Source organism: Abramis brama, assembly GCF_963993115.1.
Source record: "Abramis brama genome assembly, chromosome: 13".
Taxonomy (NCBI): Eukaryota; Metazoa; Chordata; class Actinopteri; order Cypriniformes; family Leuciscidae; genus Abramis; species Abramis brama.
In genome coordinates, this window is record NC_139975.1 from 2,635,825 (window position 1) to 2,661,893 (window position 26,069).

Here is a 26,069-nt window from a genome sequence, read left to right on the forward strand (position 1 = left end):
CTTTGTTTTGATGTACATATTTGTCAATTAGTGTTTGTAATGTAAAAATGTGATCGGATGTGAGACCTTTTGGAAGAAAGCCAATTTGGCATTTACTCAAGGCATTGTGCTTCATAAGGAAGTGTAGAAGTCTGGCGTTTAAGATGCTGCAGAGAACCTTCCCCAGGGTACTGTTCACACAGATGCCTCGGTAGTTGTTGGGGTCTAGTTTGTCTCCGCTCTTGTGGATGGGGCTGATGAGGCCCTTGTTCCAGATCTCAGGGAAGAACCCTACACACAGAACATCATTGAACAGTTTTAGCATGGCCAGTCTGAAGCTTTGGTCTGTGTGCTTCAGCATCTCGTTCAGGATGCCGTCTACACCACAGGCTTTCTTGGACTCAAGGACTCCTAATTTTTCTTCCAATTCTTTCATTGTTATGGGGAAATCTAAAGGGTTTTGGTTTGTTTTAATTGATCTTTCCAAATTGTCTAGTTTATGAATTATTTTATTTTGATTAGAATTTTGAATTTCAGTTGGGCTGTATAATTCCTGGAAGAGGTTTCTCCACTTCTCCCCATCATGGATTGCCAGAACTTCTTGGAAATTTGTGCGTTTATTGATTTTTCAAATTCTTCAAACTAGTTTTGCAAAAACTGTGTTTTTTTTCCGCCGGAGTGTGGCTTTATATTGTTTTAGTGCCTCATAGTAAAGAAGGCGGAGGTCCGGATTATCTGGTTGTCTGTGTTTTTAATTTGATACATTTCTGAGGTTTTTTCTCAGTCCAAATCAAACCATTTGTCAGTATCTAAATATTTTTTCTTTGGTTTAACAATTCTCAAATTACTTTTTTGTGCTGTTTTGTAGAATATGTTGTTTAGGTCTTGTACTTCCTGACTGATGCCGAATTGGTTTTTAGGGTATACCTGTATTTTGAATGAATGTATGAGGGATTGTATTTCTGAGGATTCGACAGCAGTGCTGTAATTACTGGCACTGGTTTCAGTCCATTTGAAAGACATTATTTTGCTCATTTGATATGGGGTCCTAATTGGTTTGTGTGATGTTTCAGATTGCTTTATATAGGGGATGATTTGGCTGTGGTCTGAGAAAGGTTTCAGGGGTTTGACTGTGAATGCTCTCAGAGAGGAAAGGTCGAGATCTGTGATGGTGTAGTCTACAGTGCTGTTCCCCAGAGCTGAGCTGTAGGTGTATCGGCCGAGCGAGTCTCCTCGCAGTCTCCCGTTGACGATGTACAGAGCCAGTCCTCGGCAGAGCTGCCGTCCGTGAGCGTTCACGGTTTCATCGCAGTTTTGTCTGCTGGGGTAAGAAGGGTACAAGTCGTTATGATGAATCTGGTACCGTGCGATTCTATGAAATCTAATTCTTCTCCTGTTCAAGCATTTAAATCACCCATAAGCAGCCTGGATAATGATGTAGCTGGGCCGGCCTAGCTGGGACTCTGTCAGGAGCTCCAGGCTTTGTCAGTGGTGGGACACCAGAGTTTAACAGCTCTGTGCTGGGGGAAAAGTTTCTTTACATCGAAGAATTTGCCGTTTGAATCGATGAGTAGAACTATTTCAGGTTCCTCTGTGGTTGGTGCTGGGCTGCTGTGAGACGAGGGCTGCTGTGCTGAGGAGCCTGACAGGGGGCGCTGTGACGGCTGTGAGCGGTCTGGGTCGGGTCTCTCTGCGCTGATGGCTGGGTGTTGACTCCCTGTGTTCAGCGACTCTGGGTGACTCATGTCATCTGCGTAGAGAAGACACTTGATCTCTCTCTCTCTCTCTCTCTACTCTGTTATTCTCTCTTTCGCCAATGTTCTTAGAGTATCTTAGTGTACTCCTCAAAGTTACATTATTAGTTTTTAGAAAATATACACACTGAAAACCTCATGGAAAACTGATCAAAAATGTATCTCAAGGATCCTATAAAATTCTACGAATGTTTGTGTAATATTTTAATTTATGATAATGAGTGTGTGTGTGTGTGTGTGTGTGTGTGTGTTTTGTTCTTCAGGTGTGGAGCGGTTCTGCTGGTTTAATCAGTCTGGTCCCTGTTTCATTGCTCTCGGAGACAAACTCAATGTGATGGTGGTGGACACTAGTAAACATCACCTGAAGATACAAAAGAGAATAAGTAACACACAAGATGATCCAGTTTGTAAAATAAAGAATAACAGGATTTATGAGTATGAATGTGATCTCTTTAATAACAGACATGATGAAGTGTCAGTCAATAACGGGATTCTGATAATAAACACTGTGATCAGAGCAGATTCAGGGAATTACAGTTTAGAAGGCTATAACCCAGACGGCTCAATAACATCTGCAGATCTTCAAGTGATTGTTGAAGGTACAGTAACTCTCTCATCAGACTCATTACAATCTCATGTTCTCAAAGATCTCGATTCTCTGTTAATGTTTTTATTCCTGTAACACACAGTAAACACACTACATACTCCAGTAATAGTGAGAGTAGTGTGGAAGTATGGCATTCTGCTGTAATCCACAAATCACTGTTATTTAGTTTTTTTAATAGTTTACAGATTTACTATTTTGTATTAGCTTATAATAATAATTATTTTAGTGCTTCATCTTAAACTTATTTCAGTTTAGTGCCAATGCAACATTTAAATTTTTTAAGTTTTTCAACTAATATTTATATTTTAATGTAGTTTAGTTTCAATTCAATTAACCCCTTACTCTAAAATATCGAAGCTGGAGTCTTTAATCTTCAGTTTGTCCAGATCAAGTAAGGTTGTGATGTTTTAACGTGCAGTGAATGTTGAACAACAATAATCTAGGGCCGCCGGCGATCTTTGAACGTAAATGGGCTAACTCCTTAACAGGCTGACTCATATGTTCACTGATTGATTGATTGATTGATTGACAGATTGATGTGTCTATGTGTTCAGGATCTGTGTTGCATTCAGAGAGTTCATCATCTGTAGTGCATGTGCTGGTCTGGTGTTTTCAGATGATGGTTCTGTTGGGTCAGTTAGGAGGTTTTCACATCTACATGAGACTCACGTCAGGTCAGACACATTTATCATCATCACTATGGATTTGGCATGCAAATATTAAGAGTGTGAATATGATGAGAATCTGATGCTTTTAGGAAAGAAACAGGAAGATCAAAACGTGTGAATGAGAAGATTTGGAGAAGGACATGAAGACACAGCAGAAGATTGAAGATCTCAGCAGCAGATCTCGTCACATCTATGAGAAATCACGTCAGAATCTACAAGACTTTGAGCTTCCTACTGAGAGTTGAACTATTTGTGAAATGTTTGCATATAGTCTTAGTTCTCGTGACCACGTGTTGTTTATACAATTTGGGGAATACCATTATCTCCAGTTGGGGGTAATTGCCTCTATTGTCTTTAGATGATTAGATTTAGTGGTCATCCCTAAGGCTGTGTGAAAGGTGAGCACCTTTAAGGACTGCCCACTGAATGTCTATAAGATACTATGTAAAGTTATGTTAGTTAGACTTGCAGTTGCAGTTACGACAGCTCGTGTTCTGAATCCTCCTGAAGAAAGAACCAAGTCTCCATGGAGACCCCCTGCAGGGGCCTCATTTACAAAACTTTGCATAGGATTTGCGTCAGAAGTGGCGTACGGATGAAACATAGGACGTGCGTACGCACAGAAATATTCGGATTTATAAAACCATGCGCACGCACATCCTACGCAGTTTTCCCTTAATAAATCACAATCAATTCTAAATGTAGCGCAGCTTTTGCGGCTTCATGTCACGCCCATAGTTGCCCATAAATAGTCCGTGAAACGCCCACAAGTTAATATTCATCGATTGCGAAATCATGGCAAAAACAGAGAGGAAAACAAAGAAACGTAACTAACACACACACATCTTCTAAGAGCACAAGATCACCATCGGCATGGTTTTATTTCAGTTAGTCTAATAGCTGGTTTGATTTGCATTAAGAGATGATCTTATGGAAAGTACTCCATGCCAATCTCTAGGTATGGTGAAGGCTATGTGATGATGTGGGGCTATTTTAATTCCAAAGGCCAAGGGAACTTTATCAGGATGCATAATATCCTGGATCCATGAAGTAACTGGCCTTTAAAAATAAAAATCTGCCTGCCTCTATGGGAATTTAACATAGGGGTGTCCAAACTTATGCACCCTGTATTTTAAGGAAGAACATTTATTTATTTACGATACATTATTCATTCACAAAGAAAATTGGTGTCCTTAAAGGTTGGATTTTTCCAAAAAAATTTAATTAAGGCATTAAGTTAAATTTCCAAAAGATGATTTTTTTATTCCTCTTTTTATTCAACTTTAGCATGGGTGTCTAAACTTATGCATAGCACTGTATTTATGAGAGGCAGTATTGCCAATTCTTTTACACAACGGTCTACAGTTTCACACACTTTCACGTGTTTCTTCCCTCTGCTGACGGTGTCGCCATTTCTCATTTCACCCGTTTTTGTGCGTACGCCTGGGTCAGAGTTTGCGTGAAGGACTGCACATTTTCCCGTCAAGTTTGCTTTTTATAAATACCAATTATTGCGTAGAGAGCGGCGTACACCTTCTTTTGTGCGTACGCAACGTTTATAAATGAGGCCCCTGGTCTTCGATTCTGAGTTTCCTACAACATCCATCCAGCAGTTATTTTACACATAATTTATTTCACATATCAGCTCTTGGTATTTTACTTTAGTTGGTGGGTTGCAGTTGATTTTTTCTTATTTTACTTTTGTATGTTTTAACTGATGAAAACTGTCCTTCTTGATCTGTATCTCAGTTTTGCAGTGTCTGATGTTTTGCGCTCTGTGGTTTTAAACTTCTGCTTGCATTTGCAGTTTTTTAGATGACTTTTAACATGTTTAGCTGCATTCGTGCATCTTTCTTCACAAGATCTTTGTCATATGAAATTGCTAAACACATCGTTCTTTAAGAATTGTAAATGGAATCTGTGTTGATATTGTTAAGATTAACTTGGTATTGAGTTAAATGAAAATACAATTATTTGAAATTAAATTGTTTGCAATCAAAAGACGCTTTCAGTAGGAAAAAGTTTATTTAATACAGGCATAGTAAATTTTTATTTGATTTCAGAAAGCACAAATTAAAGGTATAGCGGAAGATCTTTCTGAATTTTAGATAAGACCCACCCTCTCCACTTTTTGAATAAGTTTGATTGATTAGGAGGACCAATAGTATAGGTGATCCATCCGGAAGTAAAAAATCCTCCGCTATACCTTTAATCTATGGAGCCCCATATATGGCATGAAAAAATAGACTTTTTCGTTCCCTTGATTTGCTATATCGTAAGTAACGATATACTTTTTTTTCTTGCATGTCATGTGCGGGGCTCCGTATGAATAAAATTTCAACAAGTGTTCATTTTAAAAACAATAAATCTAAATAGATATCAAATTATAAAATTAACTTTAGTAAATGTGTCCAGCTGTAACTCTTGTTTCCTCCTGCAACTGTCGCTAGTAACCAGGAAAGTTTCTTATCTTTGACACTTGCTATAGTACGGTGGCCAAGAGATCTCAACGTGCTGCAACCGAAGAAAACACATGCAAATAGAAAAACAAACGCAAATGAATAAAACATCATCAGTTTCACAACACATGTGTGCTCCAAATACTCACAACACAACCACATACAGAAACGCACGGCAGAAACGTCTGCTTGATCGGATCACGGTGATCGCAAGTTAATGCCAAGTGTAAATGCAGCCTATATGCCTTAAAGTGGAGAATATTTACTTTATGGTGCAGAGAACGTCAGTTGAACCCATTAACTACCCAATGGCTTCAGTGCTGGAGTTCCTTCAAGACTGTTTCTCTGCCGGTCTTTCCCCGTCCACACTTCAGGTCTACGTGGCGGCCATAGCTGCCTTCCACACGCCGTTAAGCGAGGGACCATTGGCGAGACACCAGTAAGTTCATTACTCTAAAGGTGGCTTTTTTGCTGGCTATTACTGTTTGGAGTTCGCTCCTGAGAGAGCTAAAGCCTTTCTCCACCCTAGACTCATGTGTCACGGTCTGTTGTTCTCCAGGCCTTCCATCCTCCACCACATGTGTCAGCGGATCTACTGAAGATCAAGCATAGCGTCAGTTCTGGCAGGTCACGTTAGTCAAGCTCTCGTCAGTGTCTCTCAGCTGATCCACTATAGTCTACCTATAGGAATACGACGCCTATCACTGTATTCATATATAAGCTCCTTCAGTATTATCAGCAGCTATCGCGTTGATCAGGAGCTGATTACCCTCCTCCCTCCCCAGCTCCACTCGTCAGTCAGGATTTGGCATTCCCCCTGAATCAGACTAAAGTTCTCTAATTATGTTGTACATTAAAATTAATGAATGATATCTGCAATACATTCAGTGGTTCTGTTCTGTTTACCCTAAGAGGGGTTATTGCTGCTCTCCTGCTCTTGTTCATGCTAGGCCTCATGGATGCGCAGGGAGTTCTTGCCCAGAACAGAACCATACCGCTAATCCAAACTGTATGCTAACCGTCAATCGTAACTGTCAGACGGTTTGTTCATCTACTCATCATCAAAGACATTTTACTTGCGGTCGATGCTCAGTGATGCTCATTTTGAGTCCTGCAGTTATAAAAGCAACAAACGGGTGATGAATTAACAGCTTATTACATAATGTCTTCATGAAAATGTAAAATTGCAGAAGCATTGGTCATAGAAAGCCCACAGCAGGACAGAAAAGACATGTGTTAGTTATTTTTGTTCCTTGTGCTTGTACTTCTCCTTTTCTCTCAGAAAGTGTGCAGTAGTCTTTATATACGGTGAGCACAGACGAGTGTCAGCGGCTCTTCTAGCGATCGTGTGACTGAAGAAACATCTTCTCTCTTCTGCTGGATTACTGGCTCTTCTGGACTCTAGAAATGATGCTCATCTTTGGACTGATGCTGATGCTGAAAACTGCTGCATGTGAGTCCACTTTCAGCTCAAACTCTCTGATGATGAAGCTCTGACATGAAAACACTGTAATATTACTGTAAGGGTTTTTCCATAAACTGCAGGATCTAGTAATTGAGTCTGTTTTAAGTGTTTAAAGCCTGGTTTCACAGACAGGGCTTAGATTAAGCCAGGATTAGGCTTTAGTTCAGATAGGGCGTTTAAGTAACTTTTATAAACGTGCCTTAGAAAAAAAAACACACATTACTGGTGTGCATCTCCAGACAGAACAATGGCGCTGACATATTTAAAGGTCCCGTTCTACGTGATCCCATGTTTCAAACTTTAGTTAGTGTGTAATGTTGTTGTTAGAGTATAAATAATATCTGTAAAATTATAAAGCTCAAAGTTCAATGCCAAGCGAGATATTTTATTTAACAGAAGTCGCCTACAAAAAACGGCTCGATTGGACTACAGCCCTCTACTTCCTTCTTTAATGACGTCACTAGAACCGTAACCTCCGCCCACAGGAACACAGGCGTATTGATGGCGAAATGTCAACAGACGTGGTTGATGTTTATCTATAATCAGATACCGCAAAAGTTTAATTCGAAGTTGTTAGTTTGCTCTGTCCATTTCACCACGGACTGTTTTTCTAACCTGGGATAATATCAAGCAGGCTTCTCTCAGCGTTTCATACTGACGAAGGGGGCAATTTCAGCTATATTCCAGCAAGCGGTAAGTAGTGATTTAACATGGAAGTAGCGATCAACTTCACATCGTTTCTCTTAGTAGGATGAAAATAATCGTACTTAAACTGTGATAAATATACAGAAAGCGATCAAAGAACAGTCCCTTTCCAATCGCCCAAGCTGTCAATCACACAGCGCGAGTTTATCTGGACACTTGCCAAAACTCGTTATGAAATCAATGACGCTGTTACACTGCACAACGAAGCTCTTACTGTATTTATATACATCATGTTTGCATTGGTGAAATCATTAGTGAGAGTGCAGAAACTGCGTTGCAATGATGAGATCTTTCACGCGATCAACAGCCCAGCAAACACATTTACGTTGTGGCAATGTCTCTGGCACGTTGTATTTCTGCTATGGCAACGTCGCTGTCTACGTGCTCGCAACATTGTAACAACGTAGAATTGTAAGACGTGACAGGGCTGTAGCAACGTTGCTGCGCGACATTCAGCAACTGAGAGACGACATTCTGACAATATTTTTATATGGTGTATTTTGTTAGATAATTATACTTTTTATCGTTTATTGTTTATCTATATTATTATTTAATGGGGCTATCAACACCTGCAAGTGTAGCCTACACTTTGAAGAGTAAAAATGACAGAAGGTTTCGTTAATTCAACTTTATTAAAACTGCATATAATCAAATTGCACTTCCAAAAGTCATACATTTGTGAAAAAAAAATAAAAAAAAATAAAGGAATATACAAATTTATTTTAAGTATAATAAATAAAACATAAAAAGAAAAGGCAGATCAGAACATTTAAAGAACAAAACCGGGTCTGTATGGCGGACAGTATCCGAAAGCAGGTGTCACCGGGGAAACATCCACAAATTCAGAGGAGCAAAGAAACGAATGAGACTAAATAGCGGAAAAATCAAACGAAAAACTAAACAGTGCGAGCGATGCTACATTAATCACATTATAATTAAAGTTGTAGGTTGTGTTTGATAGCTGAGGTAGGCTAAACGCAATACTCACGTATCCTTGCTCGATGATGAATGAGAACACAATGAGCCCAACAACAGGTGGTTGGAATTTAAAAGGCTGATTTTCGCGCTTCAGGGCAGTGACGAGTACATTATGTAGTCCAGTGGTTGTCAAGACAGCGTTGGTACAACCTTAAGCAATGGCCCTGAACGGTGGTTTAATACCAACATTGTGACAACGCTGTAACAACCTTCACCACACAACGTAGTTATAGCAACCTTTTGGCCATGTTGTTAAAACGTTGTTAGAAGGTTGGCTACGTTGTGCCAACGTTCTGTGTTTGCTGGGAGGCTGTCATCTAGAGATGCGCGGTTGGCGGTTACAGCCGCGGACTCCGCGGATAAACCGCGGATCGGGCGGATGACTTGACAAAAAATAAAAATTTAATTAAATTCGGGCGGCTGGCGGGCGGTTGAACCATCAAATGAAAAATATATGTAGCCTATACATTGTTAAATATTGTTATCTGACTATAGCCTACCTACATCCAAAAAAAAGGCATTGTCTGATAGAGATATCAATAAAGCATGGGCGTCAGTTTGGTTTGAAATGTGCTGGGGAGTGGGGACAGAGACGCATTCGGAAGTGCATTTTCAGAAGTGCTGGGTACAATGATGCATTCATTTTTTTTCTCTTTCGCGCAGGTTATGTTTTAAAAGACGATGTCCTGTAGCTCAGGCACGGCTCCGCTTTTCAACAGGCCCACCCAAAACTAAAAAGAAAAAAAAACTTTACTAGGCTATATTCTAATTTTGTCAATAATTATAAAAAATCGCCAATAAGCTCATAATTTGTGCTAAAATAGTGTTTAGTTTTTAAAAAACATTTTAAAAAGCTGGTTATATTTTGATGTTTCTGCGCAAGTTCAGCAGACAGTGAGGTTTGGGTTTGTTCCGATCAGAGCTCGTAAATGGAGAGCGCATTTCTGAATATTTCGCTCGTTCATTCCGCAGGGTCGCTCTCTCAAACCAGATGTCCTGATGCCTGGCCCTGGTTCGAAAATATGTGGAATAAGGGCTGCTTCCGACCAAAAGTTTTTTTTTTCTAGTCGACTAGAAGGCTGTTAATTTAAGTCATTCGTTGAGAAATCGCCCCTTTACTTATATAGCCTACAGGATAATGAACGTTTACGTATAGCCGCACTCAAGCGCACGACCACACGCATAAAGCTTGCCACAAAGAACCGGTAAAAGTAATGATTATGAATGCGTCTAAATGTGTCTATACGCCGTGAATGTGCATTAGGCTATACGCTGAGTTTCGGTTCATTTATATTCGTTTATATTTTGGGGATATTTTATTTTATTTTATCAATCAATAAATTCCAGAAACAAACCTTGTTGTATTATTTTATTTTAATTTAATACTGTGAAGCTGCTTTGATACAATCTGTATTGTGAAAAGCGCTATACAAATATACTTGATTTGATTTGATTTAGGAGACTAACTCAGTTCACTCGCCGGCGCCTCCATGTCGTGATTATCTATTGTCTGATATTTACTTCTTATTTAGGCTATTAAATCCAGGCAATTGGTTCATTAAACATTGATTAAAATTAAGATATAATTAATACAAAACGAAATTCAATTTAAAGAAAGGCAGCTGTTCTGTTTGAGGTCTCTGTGAAAGTTTTAAAGCAGTCATGCCGCTTTCAGAGCGCTCACGTCCGTTTTGGGGTTGTTATGGACAATTAGCCACATGTGAACGTGCACTGTTGTGCGGTGGAATTTAATCGAATTTCGGAATGAATAGAGTCGGCGTTTCTTTAATATCGAGGCTCTATAGTTTACTATATGATTGTTAGGTCTGTTGTTGGTATATAAAATGAATTGCACTGTGCCTGAAAAAGACGCGCTCTCTCTTCCCGTGCATTCAAAATTAACGGGAGTCTTCAGAGCAGGCTAGTCCTAGTCGTCACCCTGACATGAAAGTGCATAGAGTTAATTAGCCTATAATGTAAATGACTTGTTATTTTATTCGAGCTTTCTATCTATTTGCTAAAAAATAAAGTGAAATAGGCATTAGTAGACTAAATAGCAGCATGTTGAAATGATGTGCAAAAATGCGTTTTCTATTAGGCTACATACAATGAAAATATTGTAGGCTACAGTAGCCTATCAGATAAGGTCAGGTTCACAGCTGATATTCTGAGGTAAGAGCTTTCTAGTCTCGCGGCTGTCATCAGCAGCGCCTTGCATCGCCCAATCAGCGGATGGCGGGCGGGTGCGGTTTTGAAAATTGGTTAGAAACGTTAGTGCGGATGGATGGCGGACGGATGATGAGTTTTGTGATGCGGTTGCGGATGAAATAATAGCCCATCCGCGCATCTCTACTGTCATCTGCTCAATGCTCATCATCACTGCAACCTTTTATGTGATGGGAATAGATCTAAATACTTAAAAAACTTCTCACGATTCGTTAATCCAGATAGCTGTAATAGTAAAAACGCTTTACTATTTCTGCTGCTTCCCCTCTCTCTCTCTCTCTCTCTCTCTCTCTCTCTCTCTCTCTCCAATGGGCCTCTTTCACCAACCGTTCTCACGAAGAAATGTGTTCTTAAACCCCACTTAAGCACTTTTTACGAAGATTCTGACATTCACTAATGTTTTCTTATCTTGGATTTGTTCTTAGCTAAGAGCAAAATCTACGCACACTCAAGATCACTCTTACGCTTGTTTGAGTGATGAAAACGAAATAATTGGTTACTGCATTTTATTCAATTCTACAGTCGTTTACAGTGACAGTATTTTACTGTAAAATATTTCTGATCATGTGTTGAAAAAAAAAATCATAGTATGCAAGGAAACACTAACACTGCAATTTACATCAGTAATTAAGCTGAGTAAATCAAATATTATGTATATTAGTTTGGTGACTGAACGTCTTTTGGACATTCTCCATCTTTTCTTGCACACGGCCCTGAAGTGTGATGTCCTTATATGGGAATTTGCGGGGCATTTTCTTATGCTAATTAGGAACAATTGGCACGCGCTTTCAATTATGAAGACATGGGATTCATCAATCCTAAGAACACAGGTGCGAACAATTCTGTTGTTTAAGAACATGTCATGAATCCGACGTAGACTTTTCTTAGGAAGTTTATTAAGTACAAAGTTAAGAAAATTCTTAGAATGATATTGGTGAATGAGGCCCAATGTTCTTAGAGTATCTTAGTGTCATCCTCAAAGTTACAATATTAGTTTTTAGAAAATGTACACACTGAAAACCTCATGGAAAACTGATCAAAAATGTATCTCAAGGATCCTATAAAATTCTACGAATGTTTGTGTAATATTTTAATTTATGATAACGTGTGTGTTGTGTCTGTGTGTGTGTGTTTGTGTGTGTGTGTGTGTGTGTGTGTTTTGTTCTTCAGGTCTGGAGGTTAACTGCAGGTTTAATCAGTCTGATCCCTGTTATGCTGCTCTCGGAGACAAACTCAGTCTGCAGTTGGTGGACACTAGAGAATATTACCTGAAGATACAAAAGATAATCTACAACACACCAGAGGATCCAGTTTGTAAAATAAAGTATGACAGGATAAGAAAGGATGAATGTGATCTCTTTAATAACAGACATGATGAAGTGTCAGTCAATTATGGGATTCTGATAATAAACACTGTGATCAGAGCAGATTCAGGGAAGCGAAGCCATGCGTTTTTATAAGAAAAATACCCATATTTATAACTTTATAAACTACAATCACTGGCTTCCGGTAATGGCCATGCGCAAGTCTAGTTACTGCAGAAGAGTGACCTCTGACCCAACGAGTGACCTCTGACCTGATGCATGACAAGTGACCTCTGACCCAACGAGTGACCTCTGACCTAATGCATGACAAGTGACCTCTGACCCAACGAGTGACCTCTGACCCGACGCATGATGTAGGAGTAACGTAAGCTTAGGTTAGAGTAGACGGTCTCGCGGTTCCAACAACAAAATCAAGCTCCTCCCACATTTCTCATGCGTTGGGTCAGAGGTCACTCTTCGGACACATTTTTGGGTGAACCAACCCTTTAAAGGTACAATTTGTAAGAATTTTGTATCAAAATATGCAAAAACCACCTGCACAGTGTTATATATATATATATATATTATATATGTTATTTCTTTCAACTGTGTACTTACATTATCCGAAATCTTTCCAAAAATTCAGAGAAATTCACAATTTTAAAAAGTGCTTGTCCCCGTTCACTTGTCGCCTGTCAATGACGTAATATCCGGGTTATCCCTGGTTTTGGTTTGTATTCCCATAGTAACCATGGTGACAGACGTGGACAGCTGCGTTACGTCTAGCGGCGCGCTCACGCTGTTGTTGTTTCGTTCAAACATTATGGATCATGGCAAGCAAACTTTGGGACAAAAGGAGAACTAAAACGAGGATCAATATCAGCGTGGCGTTTTCGAGATGCCGAGAGCTAGCGTCCGCGGCTAACTTAGACTTGACTTGTAGAGGTGAGCTAATGTACATAAAACTAACCAATGTTATACAGCTCAACATGATGAAATGTTAGAATATGATCAGTATGTTATGCTAATGTTGATCTCGCTCACTGCTAGTCTCATACAGACAAACTAACACACAGAATAACATTATAACTTTAACACACTCAAATGCAGTTTAGTGTGATAGTGTAGAGCAAGTAAAACAGCGCTGCGTTCCCTCACAAGCTTCATTTGTCTAATAAACTGCCCTGTGTGAGTGTTATTCAGCACTAGCGGGTAAGTTAGTTCGGTAGAATGAAATGTCCTCGTTCCTTTATATCCGCGGGACTCGCGTGTGGCGCTGAGATCTGTCTCTCATTAGCACTCGCGCTGCTTCACCACAGTCATGTTAAACACATCAGTGTATTCACTCATCCATAAACATTATTAGATCCATCGGCATGACGACAAGATCCATAATTCCGCTTATGCGTCATAAACCGACGCCTTTGTTATTGTAAGAGGTTAGCGACTCCTAGCGGCGAAAACAATTACATATTATAGCTTTAACAGGCTGATAGATTGATTGATTGATTGATTGATTGATTGATTGGTGTGTCTGTTTTGTGTCCAGGGATTTCATCATCTGTAGTGCATGTGCTGGTCTGGTGTTTTCAGATGATGGTTCTGTTGGGTCTGTTAGGAGGTTTTCACATCTACATGAGACTCACGTCAGGTCAGACACATTTATCATCATCACTATGGATTTGACATGCAAATATTAAGAGTGTGAATATGATGAGAATCTGATGCTTTTAGGAAAGAAACAGGAAGATCAAAACATGCGAATGAGAAGATTTAGAGAAGGACATGAAGAGACAGCAGAAGATTGAAGATCTCAGCAGCAGATCTCGTCACATCTATGAGAAATCACTCCAGAATCTACAAGACTTTCACATCCATCCAGCAGTTATTTTACACATCTGGAGTCATGTGGTCTTTTACTGTAGTTAGTTGGCAATATACAGCGTCTGTTTAGATGTTTTAGCTGTTCCTAAAGATTACTTTAATAACATGTTTAGCCACATGCATTTTTCTTCACAAGATCTTTGTCATTATAGAATATTGCTAAACACATCGTTCTTTAAAGATTGTAAATAATCTGTGTTGAATTTAAGATGAACTTTGGTATTGAGTTAAATGAAAATAAAATGCTTTGAAATGAAACTATTTCCAGTCAAACGCCACATGTTTTTATTTATTAAAGGGGACATATCATGAAATCTGACTTTTTCTGTGTTTAAGTGCTATAATCGGGTCCCGGTGCTTACCAACCCAGAAAACATGAAAAGTGAAACCCAGTAACTGTGTTCTGGTGAGCCTTTCTCTGCAAGCATGTCAAAAAAATAATCCGATCAGGTTTTGCTCTCCTTCTGATGTATGAAGATGATCTTATTATATTATTACCGGCCTTTAATCTGCACGTTTACACACACCAGCCGACAAATTTCATAAGCGACAACAGAAACCAGGTCTAACGCAATGGCAGAAGATCCAGCAAAGCCTGAAACTGTTCTGTGGTTGAGCACAGACGAGCGCTGAACACTATTGACCAGAACATGTCACCGCTGTCTTATAAAGTCCTCAGGAACTGTGGACACTTGTGGAGAAGTTAAACATGATGATGAGATGATCAAAGTAACTCCACAACAACTACATAAATGTCTCCACTAACATGCAGAAACGTCTAAAAGTGAGCGTCTCTCCGTAAGGCTGCACTCGCTACTGGTTATTCTGGGATTCTGGATGAGTGAGATTGACCTGTTTTGTTATTACCGGAGTATCTGAAGCTCATGTAAATGCTCCGTCCTCTTCTGAACGGATTTAAAGGGACACACACAAAAACCTGGAACCTGTAAAGCAGGGGTCTCAAACTCCCCCTCCCCCTCCGGCCCGCAACGGCCGCAAAACAATAAAAAATAATAAAAAAAATTTGGTTCATGCCAATTTAAAATACCACTTCATATTAAACTGAAACAAGAACACGATTCTATAAAATAAAACAAATAATAATAATAATAAATAAATAAAAACACGTGAATGCGTAATTTAAAAACCCGGCATATTTGATAAGAGAGCTGATTTTGGTCCTAGGAGTTTATTTGTTTGGCTGCTAAAGAAATTGAAAATATGTCTCTTTCTAACCCGAAAAGGAAAGTGGATGATGAACACAGAGAGTTTCAAGAAAGATGGACATTGCAGTATTTTTTTGTGGAGTTTAATGGAAATGCTACCTGTCTGATATGCAAAGAAAAAGTCGCAGTCCTAAAGGAGTATAATCTGAAGCGTCATTACTCAACTAAACATAGAGAACAGTATGAGAAGTACCAGGCAGACGAGAGAGAAAAGACAGCCATGAAGTTGAAGAGAGAGCTAATGTCCCAGCAAAGCCTTTTCCACAAAGCCAAAAAGGATGCTGATGCTGCAGTTGTAGCAAGTTATGTGGTGAGTGAGTTGATCGCTAAAGCAGGAAAGCCATTCACTGAAGGGCAGTTTATGAAGGATTGTATGTTAAAAGTCGCTAAGATTCTATGTCCAGAAAAGAAGGGCTTGTTCAACAATCTCTCTCTATCTGCAAACACAAATTTTAAAGCAGAGGGAATGTCCTGAAGAGATTTTTTGACTTAAGAGCAGAGGTGAAGAGATTCATGGAAGATGGCAGAATGGATGTTCCTGAATTTGATGATCCTAAATGGTTCAGTCGGGTAATGTGCCTTTTTGGAAGCACATACCTGTGTGAGAAATTGTTCTCAACTATGAACTTCAATAAATGCAAGTACAGGTCCAGGCTTAGTGATGCCCATCTTGAAGCTGTACTCAGGGTTTCAACTGTGACCTCCATCAGTGCAAACGTAGCTCAGTTGTGTGAGCAGAAGTGCTGCCAGGTGTCTGGCAAGAAATAGAATAGTGTGCAAATGTATTCAAGGATTGCATGAGTTCACTGCAATGTTGTTCAGTGCAATATTTTGATATATTTATTTAAGTTAAAGTAAAGTAAGGGAAACAAGTAATAAAAACTCAGTGAGTGTTTTAGCGCAATTTTCTCACCTCATGGGATCACAACACTAAGAGATAGTAAATCTTTTCCTGGATTTTTTTTGTGCGTTCCCGAGATTAGACCTTCCTTAACATAATGCCGAAAACCCGAAGTCTCTAGGTGGTCTGGTTGAGGAGTAGATAGAAGTGCAAGATTGGTGCGCACAGACGCACAGAACAGAAATCATGAGTTAACAAGCGCAATTTTGTCCGGTGGAAAATTGCGCTAAAAAGGTTGCACTAACTGTTAAAATTATATTATATATATATGTTTAATATACTGATGTTTAAATTTTTTTGTTAAGTATGACACAAATATGTTAGTTACATAATCTGAGGTAAATGAGAGCTAACATTTCAGCAAGTGAAGTAAATTTCCAGAAAAATATTGCGCATTCTTGTTGTGCTTGAATGTTAAAATGGCCCTCCTATGAGCTTTCGTTCACAGCAGTGGCCCCCAGCCAATTTGAGTTTGAGATCACTGCTGTAAAGGGAACCAGCAGCTCATTTGCATTTAAAGGGACACACACAAACACAAAAAGGGGCAAATTTGACAAACTATAATAAAGGATCTGTGGGATCTGTGGCTGAAAAATGACTCACCGTGGGACAGCATATTGAGTATTGTGATATAGCAATACTTTTTGGGACAAGAGTGTCACTGTGGCACCAAGTATTACAAAACTTATTTACTTGATATTTTAATGGTTTCATTTAGGTCCATCTACATCTATACTGATATGATGACAACCTTGTTTTTCACAATGTAAATTCAAACATAAAAATGGCTGAAGACAACTATAACAGAAATAAATCACAACCACAATTATGTAAATTCGACATTAGCCAAGGAACTCCAGCACTGAAGCCACCGGCCAGTTAACTCGGTCCAAGCCGCGCTCTCTACACCAAGTGCCACAAACGTTCCACTTCAGGCCGTACAGCTTCCTGGTGGACGGAGCTCTAGAGCTGAGTATAGTCTCGACAACTCCTGCTGACAGGCCAGCCTCTCTGTACTGTGACCCCTCAGAGGCCAGACACACAGCTTCCACAGCTCTGGGTCAACAGGTCCCTCCTGATGGGAATCTCCCATGGGGGGCCTGCCAGGAGTGATATCATGTCCAGCCAGAACGGTGCTACTAACAGTAGACTGACCCCATCGTGACGGACCCTCTCCAGAACTCCCGGGAGCAGAGCGATCGGGGGAAATGCATACATACTCTGCCACGTCTGTACCATGGCATCCAACCCCAGCGGGGCTGGATGTGTGAGGGAGAACCACAGTGGACAGTGTGTCGTCTCTCAGATCCACCTCCACTGGGCCGAACCTCTCGCATATCAACTCCACCACGTCGGGGTGAAGTCTCCATTTCCCCGGGCCTCAGCCCCTGCTGCTCGATTCTGGTCCTCTGGGACATACATTGCCCGTGAGGGATGCGGAGGGATTTCGGCGACATGACGCTCCCAACACAGGCCCTTGGGAAAGAAACCAAGGTTTCTTCCACACTGATTGAGAATCAAAGGCATCTGCGTGTAACCCTTATCATGTGGAACGGATTTCCCCTCAGCGGCTCTCATGTGCAGCAGGCCAAAAGGTATCACGTTGGACGCAGCTGCCATGAGCCCCAACAGTCTCTGAAACTGTTTTACAGTGATAGCGCAGCCTAGCTTTATCCTGGTCACCATGGCCAGGATAGACTCCAGACGTGCAGGAGACATTCATGCCTGCATCGTAGTCGAGTCCCACACCACCCCCAGGAACGTAGTCCTCTGCGCGGGCGTCAACACGCTCTTTTCCGGGTTGAGTCTCAACCCCAAGCTCTGAATATGGCCAAGGACGACATCTCGATGCCGAACTGCCAGATCTCGAGACTGGGCCAAAACGAGCCAGTCGTCGATGTAATTTAGTACACGGATGCCCTGGAGTCTCAGCGGGGCCAGGGCTGCATCCATGCACTTGGTGAGGGTGCGAGGGGAGAGTGCTAGGCCAAATGGGAGAATCCGATATTGGTACGCTTCGCTCCCGAAAGCGAACCTCAGGAACTTCCTGTGGAATGGAAGGATGGAGACGTGGAAGTATGCATCCTTTAGATCTATCATGACAAACCAGTCCTCGGACCTGATTTGGTTCACAATAATAGGAATGGTGAGCATCTTGAACCTGAACCTCCTCAGAGACCAATTCAGATGTCTTAGATCTAAAATTGGACGCAACCCTCTATCCTTCTTTGGAACTATGAAGCACCGGCTGTAGAACCCGGACTCCCTGTCTGGTGGAGGAACATACTCTATGGCCTCCTTTGCCAGCAGCGAGTAAACTACCTGTTCTAACACTCAACCCTGCTCTGGGTCCACTGCAGTCCAGATCACCCCGTTGAACTTCGGTGGGCGAACCTGGAACTGTAGCCTGTACCCCTTTTCTACAGTGCGCAGGACCCATGGCTCTCTCTTTGCGAGCCCCACGATCTGAGCCACCCGAACCGCGGGGAGCGCGAGCCTGGCCGGCTTCGTCAGATACAGCCAGGCGGGAGCGCAGGACTCTGATCGGTAGTGCTTCACAGTGGCCGCAAGCCCGGGCGTGCTGCGCTCCCATGCAGTAAACACACATCTCATGTGTGTCCCCACCCGTAATAAAACAAGGGTCGGGATGCACACACTGCTTAAACTGCTCGCTTGCCATTTCTTTTTTCTTTTGATATAATATTCACAAACAACACCAAATAGACAGTTTCACACAACAGAGAGCGCTTGCTGAAGAGCGAAAGCTAACGCTGTTGTGTGCCGGCGTCCCTTTGTAGCTTCCAGGTGTGCCGTCACACACTACGCCATCACACAACACCAATAATCAGTTGAAAGGAAATGTTGCAAATGTAACAACTTACAAATTTAAACTTTGACATCAGGTTCCTCAATTGTGTCTCCATTGAGTGAAATGCTTTAGATATCCTAGACAAACTCCTGAAGATACATTTTCAATTGTTAGTGAAAATAAAAGGGAACATCATCCATTATGATTTTGTTCCAGGACACGTTGATTCAAACTTGGGTAAAAGTTGTTAGAAGACGTGCAAATCATGACAGATGTTTTCTTTAGTAGACGGTTTGTTCATCTACTCATCATCAAAGACATTTTACTTGCGGTCGATGCTCACCCAGATAGCATGTAACCATTGAAACAATGTTGAGTCAGTGTTGATGCGTCAACACTGATTACATTGAAATGACGTTAGAAAGCGATGTTGCTTTAGCATCACTCTTGCACCCTCGGTTAATATTGAAATAATGTTCAGGTTTCAAACACAAATCAATGGTGTTAATATTGCTTCAACATTACAAAGTGATATTTTATCAACATCACTTTTGCACCCTCAGTTAATGTTGAAAATATGTTGAACAAAAATCAATGGTAATGCTATTGAATCAACATTACTTGATTCTACATCACCGATGCTAAATCAAAACTGAAATTAACAAAAATAATCAATGGTAATATTGTTGAATCAACGTAAGATGCATCAACAAATTCCTGACCATTTCAAAATTTGGCGAAAACCTTTTAAAATATAAATGACACCTTTCCAGCAGTTGAGTCAATTTATTTTGTTCAATCATCAATGACAAAAAAATATATTAAAATATCATTCTTTAAAAAAAGAAAGGGGGAGAAATAGGACAAAAGCATTTCAACCTTTAAAAAAATAAAATTGGCTTCAGAAGTCTGATGTCATAACTAAAGTCATAACTAGGTGGTCCAACAGTTCAGGTTTTTATAAAAATCTGTCTAACATCAGAATACTGCCTCTTTTCCTTTGGGTTGTTACTCAAAACATAATGTTACTCACAATATGATTCACTTTAGAAAAAAAGTCACTGAACACAAAAAAATCTAACTATGATTATAGTATTGTTAAATTCTGTTTATTTAATCTATTTTTCTAAAATCTATTAATGCTTTAACATCAAAAGAAAGCACTATGGCAGGGATGTCCGATTTTATCTCCAGCCCTAATTAAACACACCTGAGACAGCTAATCAAGGTCATTAGGATCAATGAACACTACAGGCAGGTGTTGGAGCTAAACTCTTCATGAAGAGGAACAAACACCTAAGAGCTATAGTCATTAACTATATCTCAGTTCATTTTCTGTGAAACTACATAGCATTCAAATAACAAGTTTTTTTTTTTTAGAATAAAAGAACTTAGTTTTCTTTCAATGAAAATTTCTTTAAAGGTATAGTTCAGCTCGAAATGAAATCTGTTGTCATTTACTCACCCTCAAGTTGTTCCAAACCTGTATGAGTTTCTTCTGTTGAACACAAAATAAGATATTTTAAAGAATGTTGGTAACCAGAAAGTTGACGATGGCCGTTGATAACCCGTCTGGTTACCAACATTCTTCACTCTATCATCTTTTGTGTTCAGCAGAAGAAAGAAATTCATACAGGTTTGGAACAACTTGAGGGTGAATAAATGATGACAGAATTTTCATTTCGGGCTGAACTATCCCTTTGAAGCTGCAGATTCACCTTATGTAGACCTTAATCTCTTTAAATATCACAAAATAGCCATGTCAGTCACTTTCTTAATGAACACGAGATGTTTTTTGTTATTGTGTTTCAGTGGAAACAAGCTAAACTGAATGGAAATCAGTTACATTTCTCAAATTGAATACAGATTCAGGAATATGAATGATTACCTGATTAAGCAGTGATAAGTCCCAGGTCAGGTGATTATGCTGTCGACATCAACTCAGTGTATAATCAATGTCAGCATTATCAGGAGGGTGCTTCTCTCTTTTTTTATTGTCCATCTTCATCTGCCTTCACTTCACTCTAAAGGAGCAATGTGCTCTGCATGCAAGCACTGACGGATGCAAGACATGGGTTATGTTTGCAGTGTAACTTTCTTGCTCATGTTCATGTCTCCTGCACTTCAAGAAATCTGTTAAATGACGTTAGAACTTTAGTCAGGAAATTACTAATAAACTTTACTAGAAGCAAGATGCATTTTTTAAGAATGTAGAAAAATAGATGCTTTATTCAAAGAGTTAATAACTTTTTAATGTGTCTAATTACAGTGAGTAACAATACAAATCATACGCAAATAAGCACGCAAAACAAAGGAAGAGAGAAATAAGGTAGATGCACCATTTGAAACTGTGCTTGAGAAGTCATGTATGTCAGGTGCTTCAACAAACAACACTTCTGTATAGGATGCACCTATGTTTTCTCTCTAATAAGGAAGCAGTAGACTACTGAGAAGCCCACATGCAAAACCAAAATGGGCGTATACCAATTAGTGCCAATTTTCAAACTACATTTGGTGTTTTTCAACCATTTTTCAAAAGACTTGCTAAAATCATGAGGACCCACCCCTAAACCAAACCCCCAGTGTATTAGAGCAAATGAGGAAACACCATTGAAAGTGCCCATCATGAACTGAAACGCCCCACTGATTGGGAAACACCCAGTAGTGTTTTGCACAGATATATGCCTGCAAGATCTTGTACTCATAAACAAAGACTCACTGAATTGAATCAATGTTACCATGCTGTCTGGGCAGTGATGAAACATACATGTTATTTTTTGTGTCCTTGTGCAAGACCTTAAACCAAGTTTTCCAGTAAATGATGTGAACTTCCTTTTCTCTCAGAAAGTGCGGAGTAGTCTTTATATACGGTGAGCACAGACGAGTGTCAGCGGCTCTTCTAGCGATCGTGTGACTGAAGAAACATCTTCTCTCTTCTGCTGGATTACTGGCTCTTCTGGACTCTAGAAATGATGCTCATCTTTGGACTGATGCTGATGCTGAAAACTGCTGCATGTGAGTCGACTTTCTGCTCAAACTCTCTGATGATGAAGCTCTGACATGAAAACACTGTAATATTACTGTAAGAGTTTTTCCATAAACTGCAGGATCTAGTAATTGAGTCTGTTTTAAGTGTTTAAAGCTTGGTTTCACAGACAGGGCTTAGATTAAGCCAGGATTAGGCTTTAGTTCAGATAGGGCATTTAAGTAACTTTTATAAACGTGCCTTAGAAAAAAAAAACTGCAGATGATGTGACCACCATGTGGAGATGCACACCAAAAAGATCCACCACAGATCCGAAAACTGGTGTGCATCTCCAGACAGAACAATGGCACTGACATATTTAAGACATTTTAGTGCAAGTTGCTTTCAGTCAAAACAGATCAAACATGCATTTGGTTTTCTGCTGCTTCCTTCCCCTCTCTCTCTCTCTCTCTCTCTCTCTCTCCCTCTCCCTCTCCCTCTCCCTCTCCCTCTCCCTCTCCCTCTCCCTCTCTCTCTCTCTCTCTCTCTCTCACTCTCTCTCTCTCTCCTTGCTCACTCTCTCTCTCTCTCCTTGCTCTCTCTCTCCCTCTCTCTCTCTCTCTCTCTCTCTCTCTCTCCTCGCTCTCTCTCTCCTCTCTCTCTCTCTCTCTCCCTCTCTCTCTCTCTCTCTCTCTCATGGGCCTCACTCACCAACCGTTCTTACGAAGAAATGTGTTCTTAAACCCCACTTAAGTATGAAGATTCTGATATTCACTAATGTATATATACTAATGTTTTCTTATCTTGGATTTGTCTTTACGAAAGAGCAAAATCTACGCACACTCAAGAGCACTCTTACGCTCGTTTAGGGTGACCAGATGAGATTGGCTGAAATTCGGGACGGGGGTGGGGGGGTTGTTTGGGGAGGTTTTGGACGAACGGGGGGGGGGGGGGGGGGGGGGGGGGGGGGGGGGGTAGTCCTACTATGATATTTGACTACATAGCCTATAATAAAATGAATTTTCACACCTGAACCAAACATATTTTTATTCAAAGATCAACAGTCTGTCATTAATATTTAGTCTGCCACAAAAAAACAACATTAAAATCATGAACTCAAATGTCATTATGACCAAAAAAAATAAAATTTGTAACAGTGCGTAAATCAGACATTCCAGGCTATAGTCTAATAAGCCTTATGCCAAAATTATTATTATGACAAAATTGTCGGTCATTAAATAAGAAAACTAAATAGCGGCTCGTTTGAATGATGAAAACCAAATAATTGTTTACTGCATTTTATTCAGTTCTACAATTTTACAATGATAGTATTGTACTGTAATGTATTTCTGATAATTTGTTGGAAAAAAAATCATAGTATGCAAAGAAACACTAACACTGCAATTTACATCAGCAATTAAGCTGATTAAATCAAATATTATGTATATTAGTTCGGTGATCTGTGCGTCTTTTGGACATTCTCCAACTTTTCTTGCACACAGCCCTGAAGTGTCATGTCCTTATATGGGAATTTGCGGGACGTTTTCTTATGCTAATTAGGAACAACTGGCACACGCTTTCAATTACGAAGACGTGGGATTCATCAATCCTAAGAACAAGTGCGAACAATTCTGTTGTTTAAGAACATGTCATGAATCCGACGTAGACTTTTCTTAGGAAGTTTATTAAGTACAAAGTTAAGAAAATTCTAAGTAAGATATTGGTGAATGTTCTTAGAGTATCTTAGTGTACTCCTCAAAGTTACAATATTAGTTTTTAGAAAATATACACACTTAAAACTTCATGGAAAACTGATCAAAAATGTATCTCAAGGATCCTATAAAATTCTACGAATATTTGTGTAATATTTTAATTTATAATAATGTGTGTGTGTGCGTGTGTGTGTGTGCGTGCGTGTGTGTGTGTGTGTGTGTGTGTGTGTGTGTTTTGTTCTTCAGGTCTGGAGTTTAACTGCAGTTTTCATCAGTCTGGTCCCTGTTACGCTGTTCTCGGAGACAAACTCAGTCTGATGATGGTGGACGCTAGTAAAAATGACCTGAAGATACAAAAGATAAACTACAACACACAAGATGATCCAGTCTGTAAAATAAAGAATGACAGGATAAATAAGGATGAATGTGATCTCTTCAATAACAGACATGATGAAGTGTCAGTCAATTATGGGATTCTGATAATAAACACTGTGATCAGAGCAGATTCAGGGAATTACAGTTTAGAAGTCTATGACTCAAACGGCAAAATAACATCTGAATATCTACAAGTGACTGTTGAAGGTACAGTAACTCTCTCATCAGACTCATTACAATCTCATGTTCTCAAAGATCTCGATTCTCTGTGAATGTTTTTTTTTAATGTCCTCATTCCTTTATATAGATAGATAGATAGATAGATAGATAGATAGATAGATAGATAGATTGATTGATTGATTGATTGATTGATTGATTGACAGATTGATGTGTCTGTGTTGTGTTCAGGGTCTGTGTTGTGTTCAGAGAGTTCATCATCTGTAGTGCATGTGCTGGTCTGGTGTTTTCAGATGATGGTTCTGTTGGGTCTATTAGGAGGTTTTCACATCTACATGAGACTCACGTCAGGTCAGACACATTTATCATCATCACTATGGATTTGACATGCAAATAATAAGAGTGTGAAGATGATGAGAATCTGATGCTTTTAGGAAAGAAACAGGAAGATCAAAACGTGCGAATGAGAAGATTTAGAGAAGGACATGAAGACACAGAAGAAGATTAAAGATCTCAGCAGCAGATCTCGTCACATCTATGAGAAATCATTTTACACATCTGGAGTCATGTGGTCTTTTACTGTAGTCTGTTGACTTTGGCTGATTTCTTTTACAGCGTCTGTTTAGATGTTTTAGCTGTTCCTAAAGATTACTTTAATAACATGTTTAGCCACATGCATTTTTCTTCACAAGATCTTTGTCATTATAGAATATTGCTAAACACATCGTTCTTTAAAGATTGTAAATAATCTGTGTTGAATTTAAGATGAACTTTGGTATTGAGTTAAATGAAAATAAAATGCTTTGAAATGAAACTATTTCCAGTCAAACGCCACGTTTTTATTTATTAAAGGGGACATATCATGAAAATCTGACTTTTTCCATGTTTAAGTGCTATAATCGGGTCCCAGTGCTTCTACCAACCCAGAAAACGTGAAAAATGAAACCCAGTAACTGTGTTCTGGAGAGCCTTTCTCTGCAAGCATGTCAAAAAATAATCTGATGAGACTTCACTCCCCTTCTGACGTATGAAGAGGATCTTATTATAATATTACCGGCCCTTAATCTGCACGTTTACACACACCAGCCGACATTTGGTTTCACAAGCGACAACAGTGACCAGTTCTACCGCAATGGCAGAAGATCCAGCAAAGCCTGAAGCTGTTCTGTGGTTGAGCACAGACGAGCACTGAACACTATTGACCAGAACATGTCACCGCTGTCTTATAAAGACCTCAGGAACTGTGTCAACGTGGGTAAAAGTTAAACATGATGATGAGATGATCAATGTAACAAGAACACAATGATATTACCACTGACACTCTCTCATACCACTGACACTCTCTCATATATTATTGGACTTTATTAACCACTATTAGTCCAAAAATAAATACAGTATACAGAAAATCAACTTAAATAAGGCTACAATGATAAATTAGACAATATAGACCTATATATATATATATATATATATATATATATATATATATATATAGGCCTAAATACAATATATATACTACAGGTTTTCTTTTTTTACTGGCTGAATGTTTTGTGCCCAAGATTTAATTAGATTGTTTTAAAGATTTATGAATACATTTCTCTCTGGTTTTGTTTGCCAGCTGTAGTACGTTTATGATTAGAAGAACATTAGAACACAATCTAAAAAAAAGCTTTGTAATGTGTAATGCAGAAGTTAAAATCACAAAATTAAAAATAAATAATTACAAAAGCACAGTATAAATTTTAACTGGTAAGATGAATCTGAGCTTAGTAATTGACAGTATATTAGCCTACATTTGATTTACCCCATTACAATAGTCCCTTTACAGTTATTGCTATCATAAAAATACACTTGTAGGTTTAAAATTCTAAATAA

The 26,069-nt window shown here is 39.5% G+C and overlaps 3 protein-coding genes across 4 annotated transcripts; all 3 read left to right on the forward strand.

Moving 5' to 3' along the window:
- Nucleotides 1–2,002: 2,002 nt before the first annotated feature.
- LOC311094878 (uncharacterized protein) lies at nt 2,003–4,989 on the forward strand. Its single transcript, XM_084133073.1, has 3 exons — nt 2,003–2,332; nt 2,895–3,014; nt 3,098–4,989. Exons 1-3 carry the CDS (start codon nt 2,068–2,070, stop codon nt 3,124–3,126), a joined length of 414 nt encoding a protein of 137 aa, XP_083989199.1. The 5' UTR covers nt 2,003–2,067; the 3' UTR covers nt 3,127–4,989.
- Nucleotides 4,990–6,753: 1,764 nt separating this feature from the next.
- LOC311095516 (uncharacterized protein) lies at nt 6,754–14,288 on the forward strand. The gene is made up of 4 exons (XM_084134050.1): nt 6,754–6,920; nt 12,012–12,165; nt 13,695–13,796; nt 13,880–14,288. The coding sequence occupies exons 1-4, from the start codon at nt 6,875–6,877 to the stop codon at nt 13,920–13,922; spliced, it is 345 nt and encodes a 114-aa protein (XP_083990176.1). The 5' UTR covers nt 6,754–6,874; the 3' UTR covers nt 13,923–14,288.
- A 7,524-nt stretch (nt 14,289–21,812) lies between these two features.
- On the forward strand, nt 21,813–25,009 carry LOC311095515 (uncharacterized protein). Of its 2 annotated transcripts, none has more exons than XM_084134048.1 (4): nt 21,813–21,980; nt 23,889–24,224; nt 24,426–24,545; nt 24,629–25,009. In XM_084134048.1, exons 1-4 carry the CDS (start codon nt 21,935–21,937, stop codon nt 24,700–24,702), a joined length of 576 nt encoding a protein of 191 aa, XP_083990174.1. In that variant the 5' UTR covers nt 21,813–21,934; the 3' UTR covers nt 24,703–25,009. The 2 variants fall into 2 exon arrangements, with proteins under 2 accessions (XP_083990174.1, XP_083990175.1); XM_084134049.1 differs by having other exon boundaries at nt 24,444–24,545; nt 24,629–24,838.
- Nucleotides 25,010–26,069: the final 1,060 nt, after the last annotated feature.